The 12,060-nt window shown below is 38.1% G+C and overlaps 1 protein-coding gene across 1 annotated transcript in view; it reads right to left on the reverse strand.

Annotated features, from left to right (window-relative positions):
* Positions 1-7,011: 7,011 nt before the first annotated feature.
* The window catches only part of ZBBX (zinc finger B-box domain containing), a 122,335-nt gene continuing 117,286 nt past the window's right edge, over positions 7,012-12,060 (reverse strand). The window contains 2 exon segments of the mRNA XM_020980125.1: positions 7,012-9,939; positions 11,220-11,358. Coding sequence (XP_020835784.1) covers positions 9,837-9,939; positions 11,220-11,358 — 242 coding nt within the window. The 3' untranslated portion in view covers positions 7,012-9,836.

Here is a 12,060-nt window from a genome sequence, read left to right on the forward strand (position 1 = left end):
CAGAATAATCATCCTCCAGCTTCAACACTCTGGTCTTCCAAAACCACTCCTATCCAATAGTGCAAGACACAGAGTTTGAGTATATGTGCACATTCATATATGTGTAGAGATAGGTGCATAGGAGCAGCAAGGCTAAGACAGATAATCAATCTAGACAAAAACTCATAGAACTATAGAGTCTAGGGCTTAATGGGAGACTTGGGATCATGTAGTTCAAATCCCTCATTTTACTGATGAAGGTGAAGTCCATCAAGTTTAAGAAACTACCTCAAAGTCACACAGGCAGTAATTACCAAAGCCAGGTAATGAACCCAAACGGGTCTATGGTACCTCTGTGTCACCATTTGACTACCTTTCAGAATCAAAATATAGTTTACTTAAATTATACCCAAACATTTTTAAATAAAAAACAATGCTAGTGTTTACATAACATTTTGCAATAATAATGCATTATTGAAGTCATGTGTGCCTGGGAAAAGAGGTAGCTTGCTCATGCAGGAGGAATGAGAGACATTAGAGAAAAAAAGAAGTGGAGAGATGATGACACTGAAGGAAAACACATGACCTCTCAGATTTAGAGTTGGAACAGATCTCAGAAGTCATTGAGGCCAAGCTTCTCATTGTGCAGATGAGGAAACTGAGGCCAAGAGAGGGTGAGTGACTTGCTGAGGATCACATAACACACGTCTGAAGTAGGATCTGAATGCGGGGCATGGTGACTGCAAGTCCAATGCCTTATCATTGTACCACTCTGCTTCTTGGAGCTATGGTTTGTATTAGCAGACCAGGCATGAAAATATGCCAGGTCCAGTTCACAGTGCCACACAGTCAGATATCAGCTCCCACAAAGCCATGGAGTTTCCATGAGGTTATATAAAATGAGAGCGATTTAGCTCTTTTCGGGCTTAGTTATTGAATATCCGTAAGAAGGCATTCTAGATAAATACCTTGATCATTGGGTGGGGGGAGCAAGGCCAGGGTGCAGATGGAGGATTCCTTTCTTTGTCCAAACGTTGCTCCTGTGTACTCCTTCTGAGGGTACCTTGAAAGCTGGAAAGGAAAATGTTTCCTAAAATATTTTCTCCAAATCCTCTATTTCATCTGATTCTTAATGTGGGATAGATAGAAAATTAAAGAGTGGGGGAAGGGAAGAGAGCTGTGGGAGGTGTTTTGTTTCTTTTTTTTTTTTTGCTCTGAGATTGTGTTTAGCTCATGACAGAGGAGAATCAATCAACATAATTTCTCTTCGAACCAAATGAAAGCGGGGGACATTTAAGCTTCTACTTCCCTAAGCAGATAATATGAAAAAGGGTGGGTATGAGGGTGAGAAATGGGCAAAGAGGATGGAAAACTGACCCTGCTTATTTTCCAACCAAGTAAATCCAGTTTAGGTTATTAAGTATATGTCACACCTCGATAAATAAGAAATAATCATTCGTGAAACACATGTTTAAAATGCACACATTGAAACGAATATTTCATCTTCTGATCTGCTTTGTTTTTAATTCTTCCCTAACAGTGCAATGAAATCTGTCCCATTAATATTTCAATGTTCTCTAAAATGATTTGTTGTAATAAACCTAAATCTTTGTGCTGTCTTAGCATAATTGTTTCACACTTTGGCAGTATAATGTTTATTTTGGGGATAAATGGTTTGTTTTCACCTTGGCATTTATCTGGTAGCAGGAGACATAGCTCCCTACAAAATTCTATTCTATTATCATTATCTCTCATTTTAATCACAAGCATCTGGTTCTGATTTCGTTTCTCTTCCATAAAGAAGAAAATGGGAACATTCCAAGAATCAATAAAGGGGGGAAATGGGTGATATGGGCTTGAACTGCCATAATAATCATCTGCTACATTGTTCTGCAGGAGCTTTCTAAGCAGGGGTTTGATGCCCTCTTGCACACGCAGCCCACGCCCAAGCAGCAACCTAGAAAAGTAGAAAGCCCCTTCTGTATTGCTAATGTCACTCTTGAAAGAAGCCTGGGATTTCCTCATGCTACTGCAGCAGTAGAATTGACTCAAACCTAAGCTCGGTAATTTATTTAATTTGCAAGCTGTACTTCTAAAGCAACAAAGTTTTCATTTGCTCTATCTTCATGTATCCATCTTAGTAGTTTGATGTAGAATACGTTTTAAACATTCTAATAATGTTTAAGTGATCGTTTTGCAGTAAACTGTAGTTATACTTGTTACTATATACAAATACATGTATTCATATGTATGTGTGCACGCATGCATGCTTTGGGGGTAAGAAGAGGAAAAACCAAAATAAAGCATAGAACAATGTTTGGGATTTCATAATTCTTATAATGCCTTTCAAAGAGTCCAACTGAAAAGTGACGAAACCTGAATAATGATTAAACAGATGAGTATTTACCTAAAGTGAATTCTTTGAGGCTGAAACAACATTCACAATTTACATGTAGACTTTGGTCATTTTGATGTTGCCACTCCTTGTTTCTTTGATCTTTTTAAACCATAAAGTAGGGAGTTGGTGTGGCCCTAGGCTCCCGAGAGCACTGAGTGAGTTTTCATGCCCAGGTCCAGGTCTACCATACCAATCTTCAGCCATCTCCAAGCCACGCCCAGCTCTCTCCACTGTCCCATACTGCCCTTTTCCCAAATCTTGCTTCCCTGGAAGTATTGACTTTCCCTATTGAAATGTAAACTCCTTGAAGGCAGAGATCCTGTTTGCTTATATTTATAGCCCAAGCACTTAGCATGGTACCAGGAACACTGATGTTCCAAGTTAAGTCAACAAAAATTTGTCAGGCCTCCATTTGTGCCAGGAACTATGCTGAGCACCGGGGATACAAAGAAAGGCAAAAACAATTGCTGCTCTCAAGATGTTCATATTTTAATAGGGCAGATGATGTAAAAAACCTTTTTCCATTCATTTCACATTCCAAGTGAACCTACATTATTAAGAAAACCAATGTATTCTAGGTCACATGTTTCTTGGTTGCTCTTTTCTGATCAGGCCTAAAGAGAAAGGCCCAAGTACCTAACATACGATGCACTCTGGAACATATTCTTCCTGGGAAAAAGTGCTATTGAGAAGGAAGGGAAGGAAGTAAAAACTGCTGTTGGCAATGGGTACATGTACAAAAGAACACAGATGAGACCTGAGTATAATTGACTCTAAATAGAAATTCTATCAACATGTAGGCTAGTGAGGAGAATTAGTAGACTCATCTAGACATTGCTTAAGGGACAGTGTGGCAGGTGAGGTCAATGATGGGGGGAAAATTTTGAAATATGTTATCCAATCAATTCTACTTTTTCAGTCATGTCCAGTGGAGTGGTTTGACATTTCCTTCTCCAGCTCATTTTGCAGATGAGGAAATTGAGGCAAACTGGATTAAGTGACTTTCCCAGTATCTGAGGCCACATTTGAACTCAGGTCTTCCTGACTCTAGGCCCAGGGCTCTACTCACTTCACCACCCAGCTGCCTGATCAGCACTTAGAGAGATTCTTAGAACAACCTTTCTCAAACCAACACCTTAGAGGGGAGCATCAGGCCAAAGAACTTCCCATTCTAGAACACTAGCCTTTCTCTCAGTTGGCACTTATATTTCTTAATTATCCTCCGTTCAAATGTCACTGACGAAAAACTCATTTTGGTTTAAGTACAGACTTTATTTTATTGAAGAGGAGGGAAGAGAGTAGATGGTCAAATAGAATGCTGAATTTGGAATCAAGAAGGCCTGAGTTCCAAAACTGCCTTAGGCATAACTAGCCATGTGACCCTGGGCAAATAGTTTAATCTCTCTCAGGCTCAGTTTCCTCATCTGTAAATGGCAGTAATAATAGAACCTACCTAACAGGGGACTTTCAAAGGTACAATGAGGTAACATTTGTAAAGTGCTCTGAAAACCTTAAAGTGCTGTATAAATGCTAGCTATTATTAAGTCAAGTTAATCAGCATTTGACTTGGCATTGTCATTACTGCTGTTGACTCATTTTCCAGTCATGTCCGACCTTTGTGGCCTCTTTTAGTTGCCATTTTTTTCTCCACTCCATTTTACAGATGAAGAAACTGAGGAAAACAGAATTCAGTAACTTTCCCAGAATCACATAGCCAGTAAGCACCTGAGGCTGGATTTGAATTCAAGTCATCCTGACTCTAGGCTCAACACTTTATCCACTGTGCCACCTAGCTGCCCTTGGCTTGACATTACTATTAATATTACTATGTTACCAATCTTTTTTGTTCATTTTGGTTTTTTTTCCCCTAATAATGGAATGAGAAGGGAAGGTTTAGACATGATCTTCAGGGCTATAGTCCCAAATCAAACCAAACTTAAAGCAATTCTTATCAACAAATATATATGTGTGTGTGTATATATATAAATATATATGTGTGTATATATATACACAGAGAGAATCTATAGATATTTATTTTATATTTATATACCCCATATATACCTACATATGTAGGTATATATGTAGCATATATGTGTATATGTGTGTGTTTATATACATGTCTATATATGTGTGTATGTATGTATATATATGCATATATATACATATATGTATATATATACATATATATATATAAAACCTAGAACAAAAATTAGAAAATAACAACGTTCAAAAAATGCACCTTAACATCTTAACATATGCATGCTAGAAAAAATATTGGGCAAATAAGATTTATTTAAATAGTAAAAATTAGGGGAGACATTATTATCACTTCTCAAAGAAGAACAATTTTCAAAATACCTTGAACTTCCGTAAAAGAGGTTCTCAAACTTGCTTATGCCATAAAGGCCATAAAGACCTATTCTAGTCTGGTCTGGCCAGTAGAACCCCTTCTCAGAATAATGCTTTTAAATACATAAAACATATGGAATTCAAGGAAATTAATTTTGCTGAAATGCAGTTATAAAAAAAAACAACACAGAACTTAAGTTACCAGCCCTGTTCTAGACCACCATTTGCATCTTGAACATGGTGGCTTATTACGGTCAGATTGAAATAAACACAGATAATGTTACAGTTAGGTGGCTCTAATGCATGGAGTACCAAGCTTGGAGTCGGGAAGACTCATCTTCCTGAGTTCAAATTTGGCCTCAAACACTTACTAGCTGTGTGACCCTAAAAAGTCACTGAACTGTGCCTCAGTTTCCTCATCTATAAAATGAGGTGGAGAAGGAAATGGCAAACACTCCAGTATCTCTGGATACGTAACTCCCCAAAATCATTCACAAAAATTTAGACATGACTTAAAAACAACAAACAATAACATTGTCACCTAGTTCTTCACTGGGGCAGAAGGGAATAAGAGGACCACTGACTTTCCTGTCAGACCCACTGACGATTTGGTCGCTTTACGTAATGAATAAAATTTAAGCTGTTTGGAAGAAAAGGGGGAGGAGGGTATCCGTTTATTTTTGTCCTGGTAGCCCCAGTACCTAATACATATTAGGTGCTTAATAAAACATTTTTAGCTGAGCTGTGGACATTCCAAGGACAGGAAAAATTCCACTTGTCAACATAGGAGACTGTTCAAGTTATCAGCTTGGTATTTCTTGGCCAATGCTGCCTGTTTTCTCTTTTCCTTAACTATAAAAGGCATTCGCAGAAAAAGAGGAGGATCATTATTTCTTCAGAGTTCATCTGCTCCTGCTGGTTATTCCCCAGCTCCAGTCATAATCCTGTTTGCAACATCATAATTATTTACACAGCAAACAATCAGGATGTGTCACAAACAAAGAATTATAACTAGAGATGGGGGAGGGGGATGAATCGCAGGAGCAGACAACCTCTATGGAAATACAGATTGCTTCCAAGCAAATGCAGCTAGCAATACATATGAGAGAGAGAGACAGACAGAAAAACAGACAGACACGAAGCCAGAGAGAGAGATGAAAAAACAATAAAATAAAATGTTCTATAATAATTTTAATCACAACAACATTTATTAATCGCTTCCTATGTGACTAGGGTAGTGTGCCTGGCATAGGGGATAGATGTATAAAAATAAAGCAATTCCTGCCCTTAAGGACCTCATACTCTATTGATGGAAACAACACCTACACCTAGTAAAAACAAAATGTGTGTAAAATCAAGGGCAAGTTATTTCTAGTTGGGGGTGGAGACCAAGAACTGGCGTGGTTAGGGAGATGTTTCGCATAAGGAGGACACCTTTAAGCTTTGGTGGGAGCTAAGGACCCTAAGAGTGAGAAGCGGGGAGGAAGTGCATTTGATGCAGAGACAGCAGCCTGGGCCAAGGCCTAGAGATAGGAGATACAACACCATGTGTGAATAGCAGCAAGGAGAGGCTGAGGAATGTTTAATAAACCTGGAAAGAAAGGCTTGAAGGGTTTGAAACAGATGGGCTTATATATTTATCTCAGAGGTAACAGGGAGCTAATGGAGTTTTAATTTAATCTTTTAAAAGTAAGAGTGTGATATGATCACCAGATAGACCTGTGCTTTGGGAATATTGTTTTTGGCAGATAAGCGGAAACTGAATTGGAGAGAGGGACATGAGGGAAAGAGGCAAATGAGGAGGCTGTTGTAGTGATCCGGGTGAGAGATAAGAGCATATTTGGATGAGGGTACTTGATGGATACAGGAGTCAAGAGAAGGGTGCATATGTGAGAAATGTCATAAAGGCAGAATCTAGAAATTTGGGAAATGCTTAGCTATTGAGGAAAGAGTCGTAGTTAATTTTGATGGGTGATTAGAAGCATGGTGGTGGTAACACAGGGAAATTAAGAAAAGGGATAGATTTTGGAGGAAAGATAATGAGTTGGACATGTTGAATTTAAGATGCAAATGGGAGACATCAAGTTGGAAATGTCCAAAAGACATTTGGTGATATAAGACCAGAGCTCAGAATGACTCAGGCTGGAATACAGATCTGGGAGTCATCTACATAGAAATGATAATGGAATTCAAGGGTGATAATGACCACCAAGGGACAGAAGTTGTCAAGAGAGAAGAAAACCCAGGACAGAGGCAAGAAAATACAACCAGAGTCCATTTTTTTTTAATTTCCAAGTTTAATGTCAAAAATTCCTTTACATAACAGCTCCAAGCAAGCATACAAGCAAAACTTAGATGAATTTTTACCCAGTAAGTGCTTTGGAAGCAATGGAGTGGTAGTCACAAAAGTCTGCTAGTACAGTAGTAAGCCTCTGGAATTTCACAATCTAAGGTTCTTTAATAAGATCCTCAGCATTCTTGATCTCTGCACAGCTATTGATCCTACTGAGCATCTCCTCCTGAATAAGTTCTACTCTCTAGGTTTCTGTACTCAAGTCTCTGCCTACCTGTCTAATATCTTCTTTTCAGTCTACTTTTCTGACACTTCATCCACTAACCATGGGTGTTCCCCCAAGGCTCTGCCTTTGCTTTTCACTCTACACTCTCTCTCTTGGTGAACAAGTTCCCATGAGTTCAATTATCCCCTCTTTGCAGATGATTCCTAGATGTATGTATAAAGTCTTTGTCTCTCTAATGAGCTAGTCATGCATCAAGAATTGCATTTTGGATATCTTGAACTGGATACCCTGTAGGCCCTGAAATCTGACATGCCCAAAATAGAATTCATAAGATTCTTTCCCCTATCCCAACCTTCTCTTTTTCTGAACTTGTTACAAATAAGGGCACCAACAACTTTCCAGTTACCCACAACTCCTCATTTTCACTTCTCCATAATCCATCCATTTTCAAATATCTCTTGTATATGTTCCCTCCTCTCCACACATGCAGTCACAAATGTATTACATTTCACCTGTACTATTATAACTTTCTGGCTGTTCTTCTTGCATCATTTCTCTCTACTCGCCAGTCCATGTCCATTTATCTGCCAATGAATTTTTTGAAAGTATAGAAATATACTATCTAATGAACTCCACTAGCTCTCCATCACCCCCAAGATCATATGTGTGTGTATTTCCTCTGTTCAGAATTTAAAGAACTCCATAACTTGTCCCCTTCCTACATTTAAAGTCTTTTTCACATTTTACTCCCCCACCCACTCCCATACTCTCTATGATCCAGCTCTATTGGCCTACATTCCATTCTTTACACGTGACATTCCATCTCCTGTCTCCAGGTCTTTAGAAGGATTGTTTCCAAACCTAGAATGTCTTCCCCCTCAATTCTGCCTCTTACTTTCCCTGATTTCCTTCAAGACTTGGTTCAAATCCCATTTTCTATAGGAGATCTTTGCCTAAGTCTATAGTGCTTCCCTCTCTGAGGCTGAATATTATGTATGTGTATATATACATATTTGGTTTATAAGAATCTAGGAATATCATATTAGATAGTTATCATTTATATGTGTTACTATATACCAAATTTTCAAATCATTCAATTCGTGAACATAACTTCATTAAGTACGTTCAAAAAGTACTTTACAAAATTTCATTGTGTCAAGTACTATGCTAGACAGTGGGCATTCAAATACCAAAGTTGATAAATATTTGCTATGACAATTAAATGAGAAAGATCTGAAAGTATATAATATATATTAAATGTGAGGGAGTGTGTGACCATCTCGAGATTGAAAAAAAAATAAATAGCACTGGGCAAAGCATAGGTCTATAGGACTAAAGTAGATCTCCTTACAAGTTGACATTAAACATCAATGACTACTCTGTGTGTTGACCATTCAAAAAATTAAATACGCCAAACTGTACTATCATTTCATTTCATACTGCTGTATCTGTCTTACAAAAGCATAAAAAAGAAACTTAGTTAAATGTTCTGCCAAAATTTAAGTAAAATGAATCTTCAGCATTCCCCTAACCCATCAGTTTGAAAAAAAAGACATAAGTACAGTCTGGCATAACCTGAGCCTGTTGGAACCATCCTGGAGCTGTACCGTTACTACTTCCTTTTCTAGTTGTTAACTAACCATTCCTTTAATAATACATTCAAGCATATTTTTAAGAGTTGAAACCAAGCTCATTATCATACACATTGTAGATTTTGTTTTATTTTTTAAAAAGTTAAGCAAAAAGTTTAAAGTGATATCTGTTACATCAACTTCAAAGAAATGTTTTGAATCTTCTTTGCTCTCCTAACCATATGTTACTATAGAAAAAGCATTTAAATTGGAGTCAGCTGGGCTTTAATTTCACTCATTATTTACTATTGTGTAATCTGGGAAAAGTCACTTCAAGTTCATGACCTCAGCCTCCTTAGCTATAAGACTTGGGGGGAGGGGGTGTACCAGAAGTCTCATACAAGCACAAGACCTCTCTGAAGCTATGAGAACTCCTAAAAATAAAAGCTAGGTTTTGCTTTGTGTTGTTTTATGAATAGAAAGACACAGCTTCTCTTCATTAACCATGAATTCAACTGAAGTAGGTAAATTGCTGTGTTTGAGTCAAATTAGTCTCTTTTGAAGTGACAATGTCACTCAATGCTTAAAAATGTCTTTCAATAACAAATTCTTTATTGAAATGCTCCATTCTGTTTTGACGTATATGGTTTCCTTGGGCATTCAATTCACAACCATGTTTTCTTCCTAACCCAGATCTTGTTAATGAGATCTGAGAAACAAGGTATATTTGGAAATATTTCTTGTAAACCCTTAGAGCGCTATCTCAATGTGCTGTTATTAATGGCACTGCTACTACTACTAAGATCGTTGATCCTTCAAAAGAAATATATCTTAAAGTTATAACAATTTCAGCAACTTTCATTAATATGCAGGCTTTGAAATGAGATCTCAATAATCCATTTTTTCGTCAGCTAAGACCAGTATGTAGGTTCATTTGGTTAAATCTTGTCTTATATTTGTTTTCATCTGTGAACACAAAAGTTAAACATAAGGAACTGATCAGTCTCTTCTTCTTCTTGGTCAGTGGAGGGCAATGACTTGTAGCTTTTCCAGAGAGTTCTCTTCTTCATCCTCTATGCTGCTTTCCGACGACAATAACAGACCGTAAACTTCAGCATCCAAGCTGGGGGATTCAAAACACATCAATAATCAACACTCAGAAGAGAAAATCGGGGTGTGAGGAGGCCTTCAAGACCAGTACCACACCTACATAATGAAGGGCATGAAGCTGGTTTCAGATCACCTGGAGTTTCCACTGGTAGCTAACAGCTCTCAGACGGATTGCAGTTGGCAGCTTCTTGTTTCACCAAGGAAACTGCTCCCATCCATTGAGATCATCAAGTCATCTGGAATGTATAGACTTAAGAGAAATGCCAGGGCATGGGAAGGTTCAGTGACTTGCCTCTGGTCACACAGGTAGGATCTATCAGAGGCAGGGCTTTACATCAGGTCTCCCTGGCTTCTAAGAAATATTCTCTATCCACTATGCCATACTGTCTTTTCGTGGTACACATATCATACTATTATGTAGGAAACTATCTTGGATGAAAAAGTTAATTCATCAGCATTCTGAAAAATACAGAGTCCCTATCAACTGGTGCCTATCTTCGATTGGTATATTCACTTTACTTGATGAATTGTTATAACAGTTAAAATATGGGCAGCTAGGTGGAACACTGGGTTGAGTATTGGGCCTGAAGTCAAGAATGTTCATCTTCCTGGGTTCAATTCTGGCCGCAGACACCTACTAGCGGTGTGACCCTGGGCAAGTCAGTGAATCCTATTTACCTCAGTTTCCTCATCTATAAAATGAGCTGGAGAAGGAAATGGCAAACCACTCCAGTATTTTTTTCCAAGAAAACTACAAATAGGGTCACAAAGAGTCAGACATGGCTGAAATGACTGAGCAAGTTAAAATCTGAATCTCTGAACAAGCTAGCCTTAATTTTCAGATGAAGAAGCTCATTGCAGCTGGGAATAATCCCAATTACTAATATCACTTATATGTAATTCCGTGGATCATGGAGAAATCAGTGCTGAAGAGCTTGGGACGCACTAGGATGATTTATTCGAATACTCAACTATATTTACACATATGCTACTTTTAGTCAATACAGGAAGATTCCTAGAGGGTTCTCCCCCCACCCCACATAATCCCCTTGTTCTAGCATATTATATGGATGGCACAGAACAATTGACCTCTTCCAAGTTGAAACAGTATAATATAATTCTACAAAACGTAACATGGCATAATTTCAAGAATTGTTAGCCTTTTTTCTAAATCTGCTCTGGTGTAATTAGAGCCTTGGGAAGCACACACTTGTGGGGCATGTATTTCATTATGCTGCTCGGGAAAGGAATTCAGCATGTCAGCAATTTCACCGCATGCCATTTGTTACTTACCTTGAAATGTCAAGTCTACTGGAGTCCCTTAGTCCTGATATCATTGGGACTTCTGTCTTAGTTTTACTTATCTTCTCTGAATGTCTGTTGATGCCCGATAACTTTTCAGAGTTTAAGCTGTAAGGTCTTTCTGGAGCATCTGAAATATTTTATATGAGACACTGTCACTGTTCTATCTCATGACAAAAAGCGCTGACAATTTACCTAGGAATGGTAAAGAGTGTGGTGTGTCAGTTCATATATACAACTAATTCTCCATTCTCTGTGCAAAGGAGCAATGGGGAGATCAGTGATGCAGATGTCTAAAATTGGCCAGTGATCAAAAAATCAGCTTGTGGATACCTTTATAATTATATTTGGAATGGACTACCTAACAGGTGAAAAATTCACTAAGTTTAAGAGAAAATGATAAAGCTTGTCAATGAAGCCAGGATGCTGTTATATTGTTCTATACTGACCCCACATTCAACTCTTCCTTGAGGTCCTCTTCATAATTGGAAATTACAGCAACTGTGCTGAGATATTCCAATTAACACTGGACGATATGACCTCTGAAGTCCCTTCTGACCCTAATATCAGTGATTCTAAAGCAGAGTGCTTCCTTAGAAAAGCTGCCCTTTCCAGGTAAAGTACCTTGTTCTATAGTTCAATATTTTCCTTGGGATTTGAGAGGCAATTAAAATTCTGAGTTTTAAAAGATAGAACTTCAATTCTCCTTTGCTTCCAGATCCTGTTGTGAGCTATAGGTCATAAATCAACGAAGGAGTAAGCAGCTGTGTAGTGATATGAAGAAGTTACACAAAATGTGTCAATAATATTCATAACCACAACTGCCATTCAT

This window comes from Phascolarctos cinereus, unplaced genomic scaffold (genome assembly GCF_003287225.1).
Source record: "Phascolarctos cinereus isolate Bilbo 61053 unplaced genomic scaffold, phaCin_HiC Scaffold_7;HRSCAF=346, whole genome shotgun sequence".
In the NCBI taxonomy this organism is placed as follows: Eukaryota; Metazoa; Chordata; class Mammalia; order Diprotodontia; family Phascolarctidae; genus Phascolarctos; species Phascolarctos cinereus.